General features: G+C 58.8%; 2 protein-coding genes across 4 annotated transcripts; one reads left to right on the plus strand and one right to left on the minus strand.

Moving 5' to 3' along the window:
* Nucleotides 1–599: 599 nt before the first annotated feature.
* On the plus strand, nt 600–18,857 carry ANKRD52 (ankyrin repeat domain 52). Of its 3 annotated transcripts, XM_052641413.1 has the most exons (29): nt 600–710; nt 1,020–1,103; nt 1,558–1,636; nt 1,828–1,898; nt 2,930–3,130; nt 3,647–3,734; nt 3,852–3,994; nt 4,297–4,509; nt 4,763–4,841; nt 5,096–5,210; nt 5,319–5,401; nt 5,510–5,627; nt 5,856–5,924; nt 6,125–6,265; nt 6,346–6,426; nt 7,530–7,641; nt 7,847–7,918; nt 8,167–8,368; nt 8,617–8,704; nt 8,781–8,898; nt 9,600–9,819; nt 10,007–10,094; nt 10,203–10,286; nt 10,392–10,537; nt 10,755–10,837; nt 11,041–11,123; nt 11,325–11,416; nt 11,822–11,976; nt 18,806–18,857. In XM_052641413.1, the coding sequence occupies exons 1-29, from the start codon at nt 684–686 to the stop codon at nt 18,812–18,814; spliced, it is 3,144 nt and encodes a 1,047-aa protein (XP_052497373.1). In that variant the 5' UTR covers nt 600–683; the 3' UTR covers nt 18,815–18,857. The 3 variants fall into 3 exon arrangements, with proteins under 3 accessions (XP_052497373.1, XP_052497372.1, XP_052497374.1); XM_052641412.1 differs by lacking the exon at nt 18,806–18,857 and having other exon boundaries at nt 11,822–15,469; XM_052641414.1 differs by lacking the exons at nt 11,822–11,976; nt 18,806–18,857 and adding an exon at nt 11,501–11,767.
* SLC39A5 (solute carrier family 39 member 5) lies at nt 17,513–21,530 on the minus strand. Its single transcript, XM_052641415.1, has 10 exons — nt 21,247–21,530; nt 20,859–21,042; nt 19,889–20,051; nt 19,543–19,712; nt 19,200–19,340; nt 18,714–18,810; nt 18,461–18,631; nt 18,213–18,293; nt 17,897–18,087; nt 17,513–17,656 (listed from the first exon to the last, which is right to left on the minus strand). Exons 1-10 carry the CDS (start codon nt 21,528–21,530, stop codon nt 17,513–17,515), a joined length of 1,626 nt encoding a protein of 541 aa, XP_052497375.1.
* Between the last annotated feature and the right edge of the window lie 146 nt (nt 21,531–21,676).

Genomic DNA, 21,676 nt, shown 5'->3' on the forward strand with positions numbered 1-21,676 from the left:
GGGGTTTTTCTGCAGCTAAGAATCCTTGAGGGTTCCCCGCCCCCCCCCTCCTCTGCAGTTTGGGCACTTTTGCTCTTTCCTTTCTACCCAACTCTTGTCACCGCCAGCGGAGATACGTGCCTTCCCTGCGTCTGGGACTATTGCCATATATAACCCCCAGATCTCCACGCCCGGCTTCCCCAAGTCAGTGGGGAATGTTGAGTTGTGTGATCGCGGATCGGAGGCGTTCGCTCGGCGGAGGCATTGTGGGCTGAGTGAGATCTGGCTCGCCATTTGGTCTTCAGTTTGGAAGGCAACGCAGGAGGGCCGAGGCCCGAGTTGCCGCTAGGATTTTGTGGAGCATCTCCCGGGGGCTTCAGACTGGAGCTAAGAGCCCGGCGCGGCCGGCCTGAGGAGCTGGGGAACCAGGGCGCGAGGTGGAGGGTGCCCAGGCCGCTGGGACCGCCGGGGCAGGGCGGAGGGCGCCGTGGCCTGGGGCAGCCTGCGCGGCAAGCGCCCCGCGGCCGGGCCCCCGACGGCCGCCAGGGAGCGCTGCGGGCTCCCGCTCGCCCGCCCCCCGGTAGGCGGGGCTGCGCTCTCCCCGCAGCCGCCGCCGCAGCCGCCGCCTGGGCCGCCCCGTGTCCCCGGTGGAGCCGCCGCCGCCGCCGCCGGGAGCTCGATGCGGACGGAGCCCGGGCCGGGCCATGGGGATCCTCAGCATCACGGACCAGGTCAGCCCTCCTGCCCTCGCTCGCTTCCTCCTTCCAGGGCCCGACGCCGCCGCCACGCGAGCCCGGGGATGTGCGGCCTAGGCTGGGCCCGAGCCCGGGGCACCCGCCCCGCCCCACGCCACGCTCCCCTCAACCGAGCCGGTGTCCTTGGGGGCCTGGCGACCGGCGGAGACACCGTGGAAGCCCCCTGCAGCCAGGACCCCAGAACGAAGCCCCTCCGGCGTCGCCCCCCATCTTAAACCCGGTGTCCCCCGCCCCCCTCCCCGGTTCCACTCCGGCCCGCTCCCTGAACGCCGGTTCTCCCTGCAGCCGCCCCTGGTCCAGGCCATCTTTAGTCGAGATGTGGAGGAAGTGCGTTCCCTCCTCTCGCAGAAGGAGAACATCAATGTGCTGGTGAGTTGAGATCAGGGAGGATGGCGAACCGGTGGTCTGGGCCCTGGCGTTCAGGACCCCTCCCCACGCGTGGGGCGGCTCCGTGTCTGTTCGGCTCGGGGGAGGCCGCAGCTCTTTCCACCCTGGGATGGGCGACTGCTGTACATTGGGGATGAAGAGCAGGGCAGTCTTGGAGCACAGAGCAGTAGGGCTGAGGATGCTCAGAAACGGTGTTCTCTTCTGAACCATCCGTGTCTGCAGCGCCCCCACCCCTCCTGGAAGAAGGAGGTTGCTTCGCTGCCGGTGGCCCCGACCCCCTGACTCCACCCTCCTAGGTCCTGGCTTTGACCTAGGATTGGGGTTTAAAAGGCCACAGAACCTACGCGAAGAGGTTGTGGGGAAAGGCCTGGAGCACTAAGACTTGGAGTCCTGGGTAGTTCACCCTCATAGCCGCTCCTCTTCTCTGCCTTACCAGGACCAAGAGAGGCGAACTCCACTGCATGCTGCTGCCTACGTAGGCGATGTCCCCATCCTCCAGTTGCTACTGATGTCAGGTGAAAGTGGGGAGCTGGAAGGTGTGGTGCCCAGGGAGGGACCTGAGGGAGGAGCCTATTTGTTGTATCCAAGGATGGTCCAGCTGGGTCCAGGCGAGGTTCTGTCTCCGTCTAGATTTCCGGGCCTGATTCTGGCTTTTCTTCCCCACCTGCTCTCCAACTCCCACCAAAAGAGCATTGTGTCCCCACAGGTGCTAATGTCAACGCTAAGGACACACTGTGGCTGACCCCTCTTCATCGCGCTGCTGCCTCCCGAAATGAGGTACTGGCCTCCTCGCTCCTCTCTCCCTTCCGAAGGGGATGAGTTAGTTAAAGGCAGATGCCAAGGGTTGGAGAGCCTTAGTCCACTGCCCCACAGGTTATGGTCTACTCCCAGGTTGGGAGGAGACCAGACCTTGGCCCCTCCCTCCTACCCCTGGAACTGGCTGGTAAGGGGGGTGGGGGCTGAGTGTTGCCAGCTGATGTGACGTCAGGGGAGAGCTTAACACTGGGCTGGCAGACTGCAGGGGGCCCTGCTGCCAGGCCTTAGTGACTCATCCCTCCCAGGGGGGCTGCCTTGGAGTCTGACCCCCTCTGGGCACTAAGATTTCTTTCCTTGTGCTTGAGGGGCGGGGGGTCGAGGGGGAGTGGTTTGTGACATGCCTGGCCCTTAGGCAGCCTGGAAGTTGATAGCGCAAGGATCAGACATACCTCATCAGTTGGGCCCCTCAGTCCTGAAGAGCGGGAAAAGATGACCTTCCTCTTGATTTGGCAGTCATTTCCCCTGGCTCCAGCCACTAGGGAATGGGAAGGGGGTGGGTGGTGAACAGGAGGGGCATTTTAGCTCCTCTCCTCCTGGAGAGCCAGTATCTGCTTACCTAGGTAATGTAGATGATTTTGATACCTATGGAAGGATAGAAGGGGGTATTCAGGGCATTAATGTAGTGGGAGCATTTATCTTTCCTAAAAGTGGTGGGAGGTCAGGAGCCTCTATGTGGGGATCTGCTCGGTAGTGGCTGTATGTGTGGGTGAAGATTTTCAGGGTATGGGTTGGGAAACGATACCAGGTGACTTGAGGAAGAGTTCTGTGTTTTCCTCAGCAAGTTAGGGAAGATTTTAAGCTCAAAGAAAATCCAGAAGATGGAAAGTGGGTATTGAAAAGCTCACTGTGTTGGAAAAACGCGAGTAACTCTGTGCTGGGGTAGTGGGGAGAGGGGACATGTGTCCTGTGCTGACCGGTTCTCCCCTCCATCTCCTGTTGGTTTACCTCCTGCTCCCCCTTTGTCTTCTCTTTTATCCTCCGCCCCTCCACAGAAGGTGCTGGGACTGCTGCTGGCACATTCAGCAGATGTGAATGCCCGGGACAAGCTGTGGCAGACACCATTGCACGTGGCTGCTGCCAACCGGGCCACCAAGTGTGCTGAGGCTCTGGCACCCCTACTGAGTAGCCTCAACGTGGCCGACAGGAGTGGGCGCAGTGCCCTGCACCATGCAGTGCATAGTGGGCATCTGGAGGTGAGGACCACTCTGGGCCACGCCCAGCTCCCTGCCTTTTTCCTTCCCTTCCCTTCCCACCCCCCTTCCCCTGCTTCCAGGCCATTAGGCCTGGGGAGCAGCAGCCCAGATGATTATATAAATACTTGGGCTCAAACACCAAATGAATGGTTGGGTTAGAGGGGAATTCTTGACTTGGACCTCAAGAGGGTGATAAAACCTTTGAAGCTGCATGGAAAATGTTTGCCTGCATGGCTTTTTCTGAAGGAAGAGTCCATGTCCTTCAGCACATTTAGAAAACTTCTTTGAAAGAGCTCAAAAACCACCAGATCACCTGAAGAGACTCTCTTGAGTAGTTTACCTCAGATTTCCACATCTATCTGGGTTCTCCTTAGTGCCTGCTTTCTTCATTCCCCCTAGTTCTCTGTTCTGCCCAAGAACAGAGACATTGGGCTGCCTCAGCCTTTTCAGGTGCTCTTAGGTACACTGAAGACAGGAAGCTGGCTCTGAACAGGTGTCTTTGCTGTCCTGCTACAGACGGTGAACCTGCTTCTCAATAAGGGAGCCAGCCTGAATGTTTGTGACAAAAAGGAGCGGCAGCCTCTGCACTGGGCAGCTTTTCTAGGTAAGAGGAGAATCGGGGGATGAGCAGGATTTGGGGTTCCTCGGGCAGGGATGTGGGCTTGCAGCCTTTGGAGGTGCTCACCCTCCATGTCCTTCAGAGAATGCTCTCCCTTCCCAGGGCATTTGGAGGTCCTGAAACTGCTGGTGGCACGGGGCGCAGACCTTGGCTGCAAGGACCGCAAGGGCTATGGGCTGCTCCATACAGCTGCTGCCAGTGGCCAGATTGAAGTGGTGAAGTACCTGCTCCGGATGGGGGCTGAGGTCAGGGTGCAGAGCATGGCGGAGGGTTCGGGGTGAGGCCAGGGAGCTGGAGTTCAGAATCTCTTTGGGAGATGGGAGGGTGCTGGGGTTCCTGGTGTGGTTTGGGGAGTTGGAGGGATGTGGTGAGAGGATCTGAATAATGCTTGTCTTAAGCAGAAGTGCCTTCAGTCTCTGGGTTGGGAACCTTAGGAGTCTGAGGCCATTGTTGGATTTCTGGGACTCTTTAGGCTATCTGTGCCGGCTTCCACTTTGTTTAAACTGATACCTCCCTTATCCCCTGACCCTCACCCCTGGAAATCCAGATCGATGAGCCCAACGCTTTTGGAAACACAGCTTTGCACATCGCCTGCTACCTGGGCCAGGATGCTGTGGCTATCGAGCTGGTGAATGCAGGAGCCAACGTCAACCAGCCGAACGACAAGGGCTTCACGCCGCTGCACGTGGCTGCAGTCTCCACCAATGGCGCGCTGTGCTTGGAGCTGCTGGTCAACAACGGGGCGGATGTCAACTACCAGGTGCCTGAAGGGAAGAGTCTGGGGCTAAGGGGAGAGGACGCTGGCTCTGGGGGTGCTGACCGTATCTGCCCCTCTGGATAATTCTCTGGGGAGTCGTCTGCTTGTGTCCTGAATTGACCAGACCTTCCCAGGAGAAAGTGGGTTGAGAAGATGTCCCTATGGTCACCCTGTCCTCAAAGATGTGTCCTTTGGAAAGGGTAATAGGGCACGCTCCATGCTTTGCACTAGGGGAAAAAATGCTGTGTCTCCACAGAGCAAAGAAGGGAAGAGTCCTCTGCACATGGCTGCCATTCACGGCCGTTTCACCCGCTCCCAGATCCTCATCCAGAACGGTATGGACTTGGGAGTCTTTGTGACCTCTTCTCCTCCCTCCTCAGAGAACTCATCTCTAGAGACCCCTCTTCCTCCTTCTACCTGCCACCGCATCTTCAGTCAGGACAGGCACCTGGCGCTCTGGAGCAAGGCGCCTGTGGAAATGGCCCTGCTCCGCCTGCCCAGCCCCTCTCAGATGGTGGCTCACTACCTAGTGGGAGTGGCCTGAAGCCTAAGGGTTAGTTCAGTGTGTGCGTGCACTGCTCCCTTTCAGGCAGCGAGATTGATTGCGCCGACAAATTTGGGAACACGCCACTGCACGTGGCCGCTCGCTACGGACACGAGCTGCTCATCAGCACCCTCATGACCAATGGCGCGGATACCGCCCGGTGAGTGCGGAGACCCCCGGCCCCACTTCCAGGCTGCCTCAGACCCCAGGCTGGTGGTGGGGCTGCAGCCGGTCCCCCCTGAGGACTGAGTCCTTTCCCTTCTTGCAGGCGCGGCATCCACGACATGTTTCCCCTGCACTTAGCTGTTCTCTTTGGATTCTCTGACTGTTGTCGTAAGCTTCTTTCCTCAGGTATGAGCTCACTGGTTTGGGGGTGGGAAGGAGGGCAGGAGAGCAGGGGCCATGTCCTGCCCCGACCCGTGCCCTCAGGTGGGACCTACGGCTGTTCTGGCCCCTCAGGTCAGCTGTACAGCATCGTATCCTCACTCAGCAATGAGCACGTGCTTTCAGCTGGGTTTGACATCAACACACCTGACAACCTTGGCCGTACCTGTCTTCATGCTGCTGCTTCCGGAGGGTGAGTTCTCGTCCCCCTCTCTCTCCCGCAGGCCTAGCGAAGGAGTCTGGGCAGCAGTCTGGGCCCCTCCTTCTCTCCTGCCCAGAAATCCCCGCCTCTCGCGGCGAGAACAGTGGCAGCAGAAAGGGCTGTCCAGTTCTGTCCCCCCTCAGCCCTTCCCTGGGGAGAAGCCCGTGGCTTCTCCTTGAAGCGCTTTCTCTCATTAACCCACACCCTCCTTCCTTTCAGGAATGTTGAATGTCTTAACTTGCTGTTGAGCAGTGGAGCTGACTTGAGGAGGAGAGACAAATTTGGAAGGTGTGTTAATGTGCAGGAGTGTATATATACAGAGAGGGTGCCCGATCAGAGAGACAGGTGATGAAGGAAGTGATGGAGGCCAGGGTGGGGAGTTGGGGACTAAGGGAGGAGAATGTTACAGAGCAGCTTATGGCTGCACCTCTGGTTGCATTTGGACCTGCCCCCGATTCTTTTCTCCACCCTTCTCCGCTTCTCCCCAGGACACCACTGCACTATGCAGCCGCCAATGGCAGCTACCAGTGCGCCGTCACGCTGGTGACTGCCGGGGCTGGCGTCAATGAGGCTGACTGTAAAGGCTGCTCTCCCCTCCACTACGCTGCCGCCTCCGACACCTACAGGAGGTGAGGCGCTCTCTTGGTTCTCCTCAGCCCCACTCTCCTCCCCAAGCACCCTACCAGACTTCCTCACTCTCCTCCACCAGGGCGGAGCCCCACTCATCTTCCAGCCATGATGCTGAAGAGGATGAGCCCCTGAAGGAGTCCCGCAGGAAGGAGGCCTTCTTGTGAGTAGCAGAGAAGACCCCTGGGCTGCACTTCCCCAGCAGTGCAGATTCCCGTCCTGTTACTCTCCGCCACTGTCTGGTGCTGCCTTGCACCCTGAGTTTAATCCTGGACCAAGCACTGTGGGTACAGACAGAAGTGGGAGAGATACTTCCTTCAAGAAAGGGGTGGTCTTCTTGAGAGGATCAGAAAAGCTAAACACAAATTGATTTATTCCTCAAGCATTCAATGAGTATTTACTTTATAGGTACACCAAGTACTATTCTAGGGGGTAAGGATAAAAGATGAATTACCCGACGTTTCTGCGTTTTATACCTTCTAGTGTAAGATGTTAATAATAGAGGAAATTGGGTGACGAACATATGGGAACTCTGTTATCCTCGTAATTTTTCTTTAAGACTGTTATAAAGGGTCTATTTATCTAACAACAACAACAAAAAGATATTTAAAATCTAGGAGGCCTAACTTGTAACTGTGTGACTTCTGGCAAGTAACTTAATCTCTCTGGGCCTCAGTTTCCTCAGACACAGTATAGATACGAACAGTATCTACCTCAAAGGATCATTGTGAGGATTAAGTGATTTACTACACATGAAGTGTTTAAAACAGTGTTTGACACGTTGTAAATGTTAAATGCAATATTAGTATTACTACTAGTAGAGCTACTACTGATCTGTGAGAGTGGTGCCAGGGAGGAGGCACCTGTCGGGGAAGCTGGGGAGAGCCTCCCACAGAAGAGGATGCTGGGAGTGAGTGTGAGATGAGCAGGCCTTTTCCCGATGGGCTAGGAGGAGAAGGCAGGGGTCAGTATGCCTGGAGGTGGGGAAGAGTGTGTCAGTCAGCAGGTTGGTAACTGATGGTTGTGCTCCAGGGTCTCTAGGAGCACATTCAAAGGGTCGAGGAGCTAGAGTGGTGCAGGGCAGACCTGGAGGTGGTGGGTCTGGGTCTGGGGTCAAATGGGCCGGAGTTAGCCTGCTAAGAGTAGAGGGTGGGCATGGGCCAGCTCAACCTGGAGGGGCTCCTTTGCCCTCTCCTCTGCTCCTCCCAAACTGTACCCTCCCTGGCTGGGCCTGTCCCTTCCTCACCATCTGCTCCTGTCCCCCAGCTGTTTGGAATTCTTACTGGATAACGGTGCAGACCCCTCCCTGCGGGACAGGCAGGGCTACACAGCTGTGCACTATGCAGCCGCCTATGGCAATAGACAGAACCTCGAACTGGTACGTGTGGGACCTGGTGTGGGGAACGGGAGCAGGGCAGGGCCCAGCACGCAGTCTGCTTCTGTGTCTGGATTCTCAGGCCAGGGGATGGTTGAATCCAGTGTGGTCTCTAGATCCAGGGACTTCGGGGATTGCTGTGGGTGGAGTCGAGGGTGATGTCTTGGGAATACCAGAACCTCAGCACCTCCTGTTCTGTCCATTGCAGCTCTTAGAAATGTCCTTTAACTGCCTGGAGGATGTAGAGAGCACCATTCCAGTCAGCCCTTTGCACTTAGCTGTGAGTCCCAGGTCTTTTCCTCTTGCCTTCCCTGTCCCCACCCGCCCCAGGCCGGCTCACAGGTACCAGCACGTGTGAATCCGTCCTTGCTTCTGCCTTCTCATGGGGATGTGGCAAGCAGGCAGTGGTCTGAGAGGGGCCCAAGGAGCTCACGGGGAGGCCTGCTGCCCAGAGTCTCCCCGTGGGCCCCAAGAGCAGAGTGGGGCCATGTCTGGAGCTTTATCCATGGATTTCCCACACCCCTCCAGGCCTACAATGGTCACTGTGAAGCCCTGAAGACACTGGCTGAGACGCTGGTGAACCTGGACGTGAGGGACCACAAGGGCCGGACCGCGCTCTTCCTGGCCACTGAGCGAGGCTCTACTGAGTGTGTGGAGGTGCTAACGGCCCACGGCGCCTCTGCCCTCATCAAGGAGCGCAAACGCAAGTGGACACCCCTGCATGCTGCTGGTAAGGGTGCCCTTTGGGCTGCTTCCTCCCCTTGCCACCCCAGGTCTCCTCTGGGACTGGTCCCCAGCTCCCTTCCAGAACCCTGAAGGGACTGGGGTTGAGATAGGGTAGGGCAAGGAGGATGGAAACCTCAAGTCCTGACTCTCCCCCAAGACTTCTCCCTACCCGGTATCCTCCCATGACCTCCACCCTCTACCTGGTCTTCTTCCCCGACCATGCCTGACACTGAAGGTCCCCTCTTTACCTAGCTGCCTCTGGCCACACTGATTCCCTGCACTTGCTGATCGACAGTGGGGAACGCGCTGACATCACGGATGTCATGGATGCCTATGGACAGTGAGTGTGGGCTGGGGGTGGGGTGCAGGGTTCCCAGGCCTGCTAGGCCCTCACCCTTTCCCTGCCCTCTCTGTAGAACCCCGCTGATGCTGGCCATCATGAATGGCCACGTGGACTGCGTACATCTGCTGCTAGAGAAAGGATCCACGGCTGACGCTGCTGACCTCCGGGGCCGCACTGCCCTCCACCGCGGGGTGAGTGGGCTTCAGGGTGGGGTTGCTCACAGAAGGGCTCAGACACAGGAGCGCACAGTAGGATATCAGATTATCTAGTAGGTGGGCTGGAGTGTTAGTGGGCCTTAGCGTGCTTGCTCCAGGATGAGGATCCGATGCCTGCAGTTCATCTTCCTGGTTACCTTGCTCTGTGATCCTGTGTAGTTACCTGCTCACCGCCCAGACTCTGCCCAGGGTCCCCAGCTGGCCCTCTCATGTTTGATAATGATGCCACTACCTCGGTCCTTCTCCACCATCACCTGCCCTAAAGCTGTCTCCTCCTCATCCCGTGGGGTTGTTTGACTCCTTAGTCTCCCGCTGCAGAGGGCCAGCGTTAACTCTCATTATCCTGCTTGTCTGATGGCATAGAGTCAGGGAAGGAGATGCTGATCCTTAGTACTTACAATTATTAGAAAAGACCCTGATGCTGGGAAAGATTGAGGTCAGGAGGAGAAGGGGGCAACAGAGGATGAGATGATCGGATGGCGTCACTAACCTGGTGGACCTGAGTTTGAAGATAGTGAAATAGTGAAGGACAGGGAAGCTTGGCATGCTGCAGTCCACAGGGTCGCAGAGAGTGGGACATGACTTAGCGACTAAATAATACTTAGAATCATTGTTGCAAAGACAAGGATTGGAGCCTGGGAAGCGCCTCAGGACTGACACCCCCATGTCACCTGCAGGCAGTGACTGGCTGTGAGGATTGCCTAGCTGCCCTGCTGGACCATGACGCATTTGTGCTGTGCCGAGACTTCAAGGGCCGCACTCCCATTCACCTGGCCTCAGCCTGTGGCCACACCGCAGTGCTGCGGACCCTGCTGCAGGCCGCCCTGTCCACAGACCCCCTGGATACCGGGGTGGATTACAGCGGATACTCGCCCATGCACTGGGCCTCCTACACTGGTATGGCTCTGGGGCCTTTGCCGGGACAGCTAAAATGGGGGTGGAGGGGTGTGAGGGAGGGCAGACAAGGACTCGTGGGTTGCTCCAGATCTGGAAGTAGAATGGGGTGTCAAGAGATGGGACGGACCAAGGAAAGGGGTCATGGTGTCGTTTCTCTCCATCACCGCTCTTCTCTCCTCGTCCCCAGGACACGAAGATTGTCTGGAGTTGTTACTTGAACACAGCCCGTTTTCATATCTGGAAGGAAACCCCTTCACTCCTTTGCACTGTGCAGTGTAAGTCCCTTCCTCCACCCCAGCCCCACCCAAGGGTCTGTGATGTGGGCATAGGACAGACCGTCTGTTTCCCCATGCCCCTCCTGCTGACCCTTCCTCTTCCCCCAGTATTAATAACCAGGACAGCACCACAGAGATGCTGCTAGGAGCTCTGGGTGCCAAGATTGTGAACAGCCGAGATGCCAAAGGACGGTGAGTGGCAGGAGGCTTGGGAGACGCCTCCGCTGCCCCCAGCTTCCTCTCTCTGCTCAGGAGAAAGGGCCATCTCGGTTCACTCCGCCCTGACCCTCCCCACAGGACCCCTCTTCACGCCGCTGCCTTTGCGGACAATGTCTCTGGGCTCCGGATGCTGCTGCAGCACCAAGCCGAGGTGAACGCCACCGACCACACTGGCCGCACCGCGCTCATGACAGCAGCTGAGAACGGGCAGACTGCAGCTGTGGGTGTGTAGGGGCCCCATGTGGATGGGCGGTACTCCCCCTGGGTTTTCACGAGATGAGTCAGCCCTGCCGGTGGGGGTTAGGAGGCAGGAGGCATGTCTTTGGATGTTTCACCCTCTGCAGAGGGGATGCAAAACATGTACAGACAAGACTGGGGAGAGCCAGAATGGCCCAGCTCTGGAAGGGAGCATCACCCCTCTCTGCCTCCCTTCTCCTGTAGAATTTCTGCTATATCGAGGGAAGGCAGACCTTACTGTGCTGGATGAGAACAAGAACACTGCCCTCCACTTGGCCTGTAGCAAGGTACCATTTGCGGTGGTGGTGGGGGTCTCTGTATGAGGCAGGGCCTGATGAAAGACCTGGGTCCGGTGAGAGGGCTCAGGGGAAGTCAGGAATGTCCTGACTGTCTGCCTGGGGGACAGCTTTGTGTACTCCTGCCACCCTCCTCAGCCCCCGTGGTCAGGCTTCCACTTCTCCAGCCCTTACTCTCTGCCCCCCTCCCTCAGGGCCATGAGAAGTGTGCCCTCATGATCCTGGCAGAAACCCAAGACCTTGGCCTTATCAATGCTACCAACAGCGCGCTGCAGATGTGAGTGCCTGGGGTAGGGGGCTCTTGGCTGAGGGGTGGGGGCCAGGTGAGGTGGAAAGGAGGCTGCTGCCCGTTCCAGGGGCTCCAGCTCTCTGGAGCTCACAGTATTCGCCCGGCAGCGTGGCTGCTCTGGCTGAGGGTGGAAGGGCAGCTTGCCCCAGCCCTTGACTTCACAATCCCCCTTCCTTCCTTTCTTCCAAGGCCACTACACATTGCTGCCCGGAATGGCCTAGCCTCTGTGGTGCAGGCCCTGCTGAGTCGTGGGGCCACCGTGCTGGCTGTGGATGAAGAAGGTGGGTGGGGCCTGGGGTCAGGGACGTTCTTCAGGAGGTGACTTCTTAACCTGGCTGGTTAATAAACTGGATTTTCTTCCCAAGGGAACTCTTCAGAGCAGGGACCCAACACCGATACGCTAGAGTCTCTGAGGGGAGTCTGACGGAACTAGGTGGAGCCTGCAGGGTCCTCAGGACGACCTCCCGCACACCTCAGCCTCCTGTCCCCCAGGCTCTGCTCTTTGCCCCTCACTTGGACAGCCTGCCTGTCACCCTCCCGGGTCCCTTATAGCCCCCGATTGTGACCCTGTGGGGTGCTTGCCTGCCTCGGCTCCCCTCTACAGAGAAGAGCGCTCAGGGCTCAGGGTGGGTGGAGGGGGCCCAGGATATAGGACTCTGGGCTCAGTTCTCCCCTTTGCCCCGCAGGTCACACCCCGGCATTGGCTTGCGCCCCCAACAAAGATGTGGCAGACTGTCTGGCCTTGATCCTTTCCACCATGAAGCCTTTCCCACCCAAGGACGCTGTCAGTCCTTTCAGCTTCAGCCTGCTCAAGAACTGCGGCATCGCGGCAGCCAAGACGGTGGGTGGCTGCGGTGCCCTGCCCCATGGGGCCTCCTGCCCCTACAGCCAGGAGCGGCATGGCGCCATTGGGTTAGATGGCTGCTACTCTGAGTAGCCCCCTCCAGTGTCCCTCCCCCTGCCGGTGGCTTGATATCTTATTCTATTTATTTAGAAAAAGTCTATACATTTAGGGCACTTTAAAGGAGAACACGACTGGTTTGGGGGGGTGGAGTGGGGAAAAAGCACTGGGGAGCAGCTGCTCACCCCTTTGCCACACCATCCTGGCCTGGCAGGGGTCTGGGACCAACAGGGAGCACCCCAGGCCCTTGGTACCCCCAGGGCAACCCCTTCTGCCAAGTGTCCCAAAATGATTGCTCGCTGCCTGGCGCCCTCTCTTCTGTCCACCCTCTCAGTTCCCCCTTCTGCTGCCAGCTGCCCCTTACTCTTCCTTCTGACTTGCCCCAGTCCCCTTCGCCCTGCCCCTGCCAGGCAGATCCCCGCCTCCTCTTCCATACCCATCACTGCCTCCCTGCTCGGCCGGCCTCTCCATCCCCGCAGCAGTGAGAAGCCTTAATTTCTGGTACTGTGTGAGCACTCTGGGGGTGTCCCCCTCCCCCTTCAGGGGCAGCTAGCGGATGAGGGGGGAGGGTATTTAGCACTGGGGCCTGGAGCTTTTCTCCTACTTCTGTATCCCATCACCCCTAAAGTTCAAATGCAAAACACTTGAAGCAGCAACTACTGTACCTGGGCCCCAATCCTGCACTCTCCCAGCTCCTCGTATGCAAATCAAGGGCTGGCATTGCCCCCACAGCCTGCCCCACCCCTCCTTCCGCCCCCTCCTGGCCTGGCCTCCTAACCACGCACTTTAACACCACCCCCCACCCTGCTTCTTTCTTTTAACTTCTTTTGGGAGGGTGGAGCCTGTGGCCATTCCCTCTCTGGCTCTCCCCTCCCTTGACTTTGAGGCTTGTCATGAATTTTTAAGTAAGCATTTTATCCTTTAGGGGAAGAAACAAATTAATTTCCTGTCCATTTCAAAACCACAGCCCTAGTCTGTCCTCTGTGTTTCAGGCATGTGTTTGCATGTGTGTGGAGGGAGAGACTGTTCTTCCTCCTGTGTCCCCAGTCCCACAGTTGCTCTCTGCCCCCACCCCACCCCACCCGCTGCCGCCTTCTGTGATGTCCAAGAGCACCCACTGCCCCCAGTCACTCTGATCTGAAGCCAAAGATGGAGGGGCAGGGCAGACTAGGGACCGTGGCTGCTCGGGGCCCAGGCTTCTCCTCCGGTGAGAGGAGGAAGGTCTGCGTCTACTGGGGCTTGGTTCCTGCCTTCCCAGAAGCTGGGAGAGAAGGAATCAAGCTAAGGGCTGCGCTGAGGAGATTTCCCGACGTTGCACCCTATAAGCCAAACTGGGCTGGAGTGAGGAGGGGGCAGTTTTCTCTCTAAATGTAGCATTGAATTTGGCCCTGGTCCCTTCAGACGCCCTGTCCATCCATCTCCTAGCTCAGCCTCCTGGACAGTGGGACCCGCTTCCTTAGCCCAGCGTTCCCTTCCTCACACTCAATACCTCAGCCAGGGGCCAAGACACAGAACTTGAATAGAGGTCCTGCCCTCCCCGCAACCCCAGCGCATCCTCGCCCAGTCTGGCTGCCATCAGTATTGTCCCCGGAGGACTGGACAGGCTTCGTTTACACAATACAGGGCCTCCCCCCAGGGTGGGGTGGGGGAGTCCCCTCCGTCTCCTTCCCCCACCCGTGCTTGCTTTATTCACAATGTTTTACACCCTTTTCAGTTGTGTCCCCCGCAAGTCTGGCCACCCTTGCCTGAGGTGGGGAGAGGGGGGACATCCCAGGGACTCCCCACTCCCTCGCAGACACCCTTCACCATACCTCATGCTGGTTTCCCGAAGCCTGGGGTGTTCATCCCAGTCCTTACTCTTTTTGTCTTGCTCCCTTTCCCTCCCACCCCCCTTCTCTGTGTCTTGCTTCCCCCAACCCTCAGTTCCTAAACCATTTCAAAGCTTCCAAATGACCATTATTGGTGAGAAGGAGTGTGCAGCTTTTAGTTTTAATCTTTATTTTCAAAGCCAAAGGGCCTTGCAATGCCCCTCTTGCCCACCTCCCTGCGCACCCTGTCCTCCCCTAGACGACAATCAACGTGACCTCTCTTAAGGGCTGCAGCCCCCCACCCTGCCCCCGTCCTGCTGGTTCTGCAGAGCTTGCCCCTGACTTCACTTCTCTCTCCTCCTTCCTGTCCCGCCCCCCCCCCCCCCTCATTTTGGTGCTGGGAATTAGGTGGCGGGGGGGCAGGGGGCGCAGGGAGATGGGTCCTCTGGAGAAGACTCTCGGGATTGCAGTCGTGTTCTCCTTCATCAGTGTCTGGCGATGACAGGAAGACTCGAGTGTTTGTCAGGAGCCCCGTGGTTTTGCTAGATGAGATTTCTGGTGACTGCCCGGTCCCTGCCGTGCCTTTGGCACACCGTCAGCAGTGCTGGGGCAGGCCATGGGGCGTCCTCTGTTCTCCTCGAGTGGCGGTGAGGAGGCCGGGAGGCCGGGCAGCCTCCTCCCTTATGCCAAAGGAAATCCCACACCCCACCCCGGGCTCCCCAGCCCCTAGTGTCTTTTGAAGCATTTTGACCATTCTCATGGCCACTGCATATTTATTTTAATGTTAAGTTTTTTGGGTTTTGTTTTAAACCTCTTTGACTTAAACGGGTGCGGAGAAATCAACCAGGCAGAATGCCCACCCCCCAATCTTAAGGAGGTAGGGCAGGGAGGAATCCTCCCCTTCCCTTCGCCCTCCCTCTCCCTGTCCCCCTCTCCCCACCGCAGCTCTAAAGCACTTGCTTCAAGTAATAAGCACTTTTGAGAAAAGGCCTATTTTAAGTGAGGACCCTGGGAGCCGCCCCAGGTCCCAGCAAAGGGGACAGAGCGAGGGCTACACAGGAGACAGGGAAACAGATGTGTGGATCAGAGGGCGAGATGGAAAGAGCCAGTTTTTAGTTCCTGATTTTTGGGGAGATGTTTCTGATTGGGCGGTGGCTTTGGTAGGGTTGTGTACTATCCTTCAGAAAAACAAATGGCACAAACTGTGGGTCCCTGGATGGACCAGCAGACCCGGGTCACTGCCACTGTCCAGCTGAGACTGAAGGGCCACCTCCCCCACCCCGTGGCCCCCTGAGCCATAGGACTGCTGAAAACCACTGAATGTACAGCCCAGGTTGGGGTGGGGAGCAGCCCCTGGGGGAGGGGGCTTCTCCTTTTGTTTGGTGCTGTGGGGGGTGGGAGAGATGAGACGGAGGGACTGCCACCCCACTTCGACATGTGTTCCTTGGGGTGGAGGGGCTGAGGAGGGCCTGCCTCCCTCTCCAACCCCAGCCATGGCCCCTCTTCCTTCCTCACCCCTATCCGTTTTGACTGTAAGTCCAGCTCACCTTTGCCTTCAATATGTAACCAAAGGAAAACTCAATACTGTTTCCACCGCTGTCTGCCCACCCGAGCACCTTCCTACTCCCCGGACCTAGGAGGGGAGAAGAGGTGGGGTGGGGCGGGGGGCGTGGGGCCAGAGTGAACAGTTCTGCAGCTGTGTACCCCCCCAAACCTCCCTTGGGGTCTTGGGAGGGGGCATTGGAGCCAGACTGGAGGCACTGGGAGCAGGCACGCTCGGGATCTTGTGTCCATGAGGGTGACTTGGCCTGAGTGGCTCCGGGGACTGTGCTCCGGAGAGTGGCCCCTTCCTCCTTCCCTCTCCGCCATTTCTCACCCTGTCCCCACACCCAGTGTTCACTCCCCCACCTCCCCTTCCTGCCGCAAAGGAAAATAGCCTTACAGACCCTAGCCCAGAACCCCTCCTCTCGGGGCAAACCAGTACGGGGCCCCAGCCCACCTAGTTTGAACCCTACCTTTGAAGGAGGGATAAGGAGTAAAGCAGCCCCTTCCGTCTAATTGTGGTGGCTCCAGCCCTCAGCCTCAACCCAGATCGGGCAAGAGCTGAGGGGAGGGATCTTTGAGGACCAAGCCCAGTGGTCTGGGAAGAGGGAGGTAGAGAGGGAAGGGTCTGACTTGGGGACTCCCTCCTCCCCACCCAACCCCTAGAGAAGCGACCAAATCCCAGAGATGGGAGGAAGCTGGGGAGGGGAGGGTCTGCTCTCTGAATTACTTGAAGGTACTGACTGAGGCTGCTGCTGCCCACTGGGGTGTGAGGGGGACCCTGTCACTGCATTTGGGAGGGCCAGGGTGGCAGGGTTGAGAGGGTCTGCCCTGGGCCCTCGCTCGCTCACTCCCGCCAGGCCCTTTCCCTGGGGAGCCTGGCTTCGCCCCTCCCACCTCCATCCCTCACTCTGGGCACCCTCTCCAATTGCACTAAAGTAGCTGTGTGCCAGTCTTACCCCACACCAGGGCGGGGTCTCTGCTTCCAGTCCTTTCTCCCCCACCCCGCCTCTGCTCCTGTCCCGGACAATCTCCTTGTTCCTCCGTATTCCTGGGTAGCTCAGCTTTGTGTGTGTGTGTTTTGGGGGGTGGGGTGGGTTCTGGCTGGAGTGGGTTTGCTAGGGGTTTGGGAAGGGCTAGGGGAAAGATGGCGGATGAAATCTCCTGCCCCCTTCCTCAACTCCCGGCCACGTAAGCCTGGGAGGGAGGGTGCCTACTCTCGCTGCCGCGTGTCTTGCAGATGTGCCAAAATGGGGGTGGGTGGGGGGGAGGGTGCCTGGCAGAGCAGCCCCCAGGGTGGCTCTCTCAAAGCAATACAGTTCCTCCTGCCTGGGGGACGGCAAGACAGGGGAGAGGGTTGGGTTGGGGACCTGGGGTTCCCTGTGTACAGCTGTGTATATTCAGGGGTGTTCTCCGTCTGGTACCCGCTGTGGGCGTCTCTGTGTGTGTGAACCTCCCCTTCCCCATGCCCTGCATGACCTGTGATGCTGCAGACACCACCATCCTGTGTGCAGGGGTGTGTTGGGGGCACCGAGGGGCGTGCCCCATGTCCTGTTGCGCCCACCACCCTGTGACCCATGTACTCGGTTGTAGGAAGTAAAGAGAACTGAGCACAATTCACTGGATTCTAGTTGAATCTTTCTCTAAGCAATGTTCCCCGGCTGCCCTTCTCCCTGCCCTGGATTCACCTGTGGTGCTAGCGTTGGGGTCGGGGGTGGGGGGCGGGGTGTTAAATGCTGGTGGGCAGCAATAAAAGGCAGCCCTGCCCGGATGCCTGCATCCCCAGGGTGCTGAGGGCAGCAGGGAGAAGTGGGGACCTTGGTGCATCGTCCCGACCCAACTCGCCCCTTCCTCTCTGGGCTGAAGCACAAAGCTCTCCCCCGCAGACCAGACCCATGCGTCCTGCACCCTCCAGGCCCTCCCCCCCCCTGCCTGCTTTGAGCCCTCCTCCTGCCACATCCCGTTTTCTATGCTGTTTTGGTGCAAGTACAACTGTCGTAGTCATGGCTTGGGGATGGGTTCTGTTTATTAAAATCCTATTGATCCTACTGGCCCTGTGTCCCGCCTCCATTCCTCTGGCCGGGGGGAAGGCAGGGCAGCCTGGACACCTTTCCACCAGCCCCCCCTCAGTCATCAGAGACAAGGGGCCACAACTGCTCCTCCAGTAGGGCTATGGTGAGCATGAGGGCACCCCCCAGCAGCAGCCCCAACCCCTGCAGCAGCACGTGGAGCAGGGGGAGAGGCTCGGGAGGACGAAGCAGGGCTGGGAGCTGAAAGGAAAGAACATCAGGGGGTCAGAAAAGCCCCCTGCTTCCCGCCCCCGCCCCCCTCGCCGCCCCTGTGCCAGCTCTAACGCACTCCTGCTTCTCAGGTGCTGGTGAGCCAGTGGTTCTCCCCCAGCCCCCACCCTGCCACCCTTCTGGTGGCTCCCAGTGGAGGCCGAGGGGCTGAGACTCCCTTCTCCACACCTGCCCACTTCCCTTGGTTTCTCTGCACCCCCCACCCCTCACCATGTCCACGAGGGCCACATAGAGGAAGACCCCGGCAGTGACCCCAAACACCCAGGGAGTGAGGGGGACAGGGCCCAGGCTGAGCCCCACCCCCAGGGCTGCGCCCCCCAGCCCCAGGACTCCAGACACCAGGCTCAGCAGGAGCAGCTGCCGGAAGGGCAGCCCAGCCTGGAGCAGCATGGCGAAGTCACCTGTGCAGAGAGGGGACAGGGCAGCAGGGAGTTAAGCCCGGGCCACCCCTCGCCCATGTCACCCCCCAGCCTCCACGTTCCACCGCTTTCTGGAGTCAACCTCACTCCACTCCGGCCATTCCTACCCAGTTCGTGGGGCAGCTCGTGGCAGAAGACCGCTACAGTGGTGCTGAGGCCGCTGGAGAAGCCATCAGAGAAGGCAGCCCCTGGGTGGGCAAGATGGGAGGTGGGCAGTCTGGAAGAGGGGTCTTCCCAGAGGCAGTAGGGCCCCTGCCCCCCACCCACTTCCTGGCAGCCCTCTCCCAACCCCACCCAGTAACTAGAGGCGCACCCTCTCCGTAACCTCCCACCCTCCGTTCCCTTTCCCACACACCTATGGCCAGCCCATCAGTGAGGTTGTGCAGACCGTCTCCCAGGAGGACCATCCACGTGATGTTGGTGCCACCACCACCCTCGTACCCGTGACTGTGGCCTTGGTGCCCAGGAGGGGCTGGGACGGTTGGGGGCTGGCTGTCCTGCTCCCTTGGTCTCTGAGCCCCTGGCTCTGCAGGAAGGAGGACAAAAGCCATGTTGGTGGACGCAAGTGAGCTGGGAGCCGGGGCCCGCTCCTCATGTTATCTGGTCACCTGGAGCTGCCTGCAGTGGCTGAAGGGCCACTCCACTGCCATCCTCCAGGTCCAGGTTTGGAGTTCTGAGGTCCTTTCTTTTCTGCCCGCAGCATCTCTGAAACGGGAGGGCATCCTTCCTGATGGAGGAGGCAGCAGAGCCAGGGGGCAGGGAGAGCCCGGGCTGCCGGCTGCGAAAATGACACTGGTTCCACCTCTGGCACTTGGGGATGTTCCCTGGCCTCTGCTCTCTTCCCAGGTTGGCACCCCTCTGGAATTGGGTGCCCTGAACTCGTTGCCCTGAACTCAGGAGAGGAGCCCATTTGGCTGGAAGTCCTGGGTCTGTGCTGAGGAGCCCGAACCCGCTCCCTGCTGGCCATCAGGCCCTGCACAGTCAGGCAGATGTCAGAGCCAGGAGCACTCGGCCCCTCACCTCCCGGCTCGAGTGGGCAGTTCTTGGCTAGCACTCTGGGCTCGGCAGGAAGAGGACAACAGGGTGTCACTCACTGGCTTGCGCCCTCGACGCCGCAAGAGCCCTAGCACATTCTCCAGGATGAAGAGCAGGAAAAGACCGCCAAGCACCGACCGTCCCGGGCCCAGGTCCTCCTCTGGCCGCCCGCCAGCTCCACCATGCTGCCCTCCTTGCGCCTGATGGAGAGGCGGTCAAGGGCAGACTCCAGAAGCCCCCCGTGCCCGACAACACCCCTCTCCTGAGGTGGCGGAGGGGGCTGGCGCGCCTTCACCCACACTCCCTACCAGAAGGCAGCTGTGGGCTGAGGCTGGGGTGGGAGAGAGGATGTCCCGTGACTGGGGACACTGGGGCGGGGGGCAGGGAAGGGGCTTCACGTACGTGCGGCAGCAGGTGCAGCAGCGCATCCCCACAAAGAGTGCCCACGGCCACAGCCCCCAGGAAGCCCAGCAGGGGCCGCAGCAGACGAGGTCCCAGGAGCCGCAGCAGCAGCAGGGAGAGGGGCGCAGGTAGGCTGAGCAGCAGGACTGCCAGGGTGCTATGAATCAGGGCTGCACAAAATCGGGCTGGAGTCAGGTGGAGCCAGAGGGACACCTCAAAGGTGGGGTGGGGCAGAGAAATGCTGCAAGGGGAGGCAGGACCCCAGTGAACCCCCTTCCTTGGCTTGAGACCCACTCCCCCCAGGATTCACGTGCCCCACCCCCCACTCCCACTCTCACCCACTGACCAGATAGTAGATCCCCTGGGGGGGTTGGAGCTGGGGCCCCGATGCAGACACGGCTGTCAATCTGATAAAGCAGGGCTGGACACAGCAGTGCAAACTGACGAGGAGTGAGAGGAGCAGCAGGGCTCAAGCCAAAATTGACCAGCAGCTGGGAGCCATTCAGACACTGGGGAGGGAGAGTTGGAGGATAGGTACCAGGGAATTGCTGAGACCTGTGACTCAGATCTGGAACGTCGGCCCTTCCGTTGCATGAACTCCTGGGTCTTTTCCAGGGTCCCCTTCACTCACACTGCCAGGTGCATCAGGGACTCAGGACAGTTATAATCAGCATTTAATTATTAGTAAATATTCAAACCAAAGCAAATAATTCAATTCAGTGCAAATTGGGTGCTAGTGAGCACTGCCACCATCTCCCTCTCTCCGTAGCTCTGGTGTCTCATTAATTTGGTGATGATGGTCAAACAACTAGAGCCCTCCCTTCCAGAATCTTAGAAGGGAGAAGAACCCTAAAGTGCCATGCAAACCTCCTCTCAACAGCCCTGACACTTATTCCACAGCCTTGGATCAAGTGCTTCCCATGATGGGGTGCTCACCCTCACCAGGTCTGTTTCAGGGCTGGGTTTGGCTGCCCTCCGGTGTATGTGGAACACGTTCACTGACTTTCTGGAAGATGATAGCCATCTACCCGCTGCAGTCCTCCTCTCCAGGTAACCAGCCCCAGATCCCACCCTGGGCTGCTTCTCTGGATTCTCTACTTTGCCAAGTGTGGCCTCTAAACCCAGTCTTAGAGCTCGGGGCCGTGTGTTTACCTACTGTGAGCACAGGGGAACATATTTCTCTACTGGAATAATGTACCCTAAGATCACACCTGGATTTTTTTTTTAAGTAGCCATTTAAAATTACTGAGTCCTCAAACATTTCAGGCAATCTAAATCCCATGGCTCCTATCCCCTCAGGAGATCATCAGACTCACATCCTCATTCAGATGGTCAGCCAGTGAATGGTCCAGCAGCAGAAGTCTGTGAAAGAGGCCTAGGCCTGAGGGGCCTGGCCCATGGGGTGGTCCTGGGGCCTCTGTCTCTGCCAGGTCACCCCACCCCGAGGGGTCCAGAGGCAGCCCTGCCCAGACATCCACACTCAGCTCGGGGTCCTGTGGCCTAGAGTGAATGGGATGGCAGGTCAGGCTCCCTTATGTTCTCTTACAAAGGGGCCTTGAAAGGACACAACAAATCAGGGTCTGAAAAACGTGTAATTCCAGGAACCTGATGTTAGGAAGGCAGAGCTAGGTAGCCGGAGGAGACTCTTCTCAGTAGGGAAGAGCTAGGGTGTGACACTTTGGGTGGGGGGAGATGGGTTAGTACCTGTGTGTGGAATTGTCTCCAGCTGGGGATGCACCCCGGCCAGCAGGAGGCCCGTGGTGTCCCAGGCGAAGGGCCTGAACTCGGCCTAGTCCCAGGCTGTGGAGGAGCCTGGCTAGGCCCCCTGCGGTCAGCGTCCCATTCTCCCCATACAGACCAAACAACTGGGCCAGGTAATGGTTCTGTTCCTGCTCAGCAGGCCCCAGGTAGGGGGTTGAGCCCTCCACCCGGCCCAAGGCCACCCACACACACAGGCCAGCCAGCAGGTGACTCATTGGGGGCCCCATTACTCGGGGGACAGGCTTAGAGGCTCTGGTTCCGGCTTCTATTCCCCCTGGTGCAACATCCTGAGGACTGTGCCCTGGAAGAACAAGGAGGAAGGGGCTGGGGCTCCTGCCATGAGCCTGCACTCCTCATACCACCCCCCAACCCA

The sequence above is a fragment of the Budorcas taxicolor genome, chromosome 5, assembly GCF_023091745.1.
Source record: "Budorcas taxicolor isolate Tak-1 chromosome 5, Takin1.1, whole genome shotgun sequence".
NCBI classification, from domain to species: Eukaryota; Metazoa; Chordata; class Mammalia; order Artiodactyla; family Bovidae; genus Budorcas; species Budorcas taxicolor.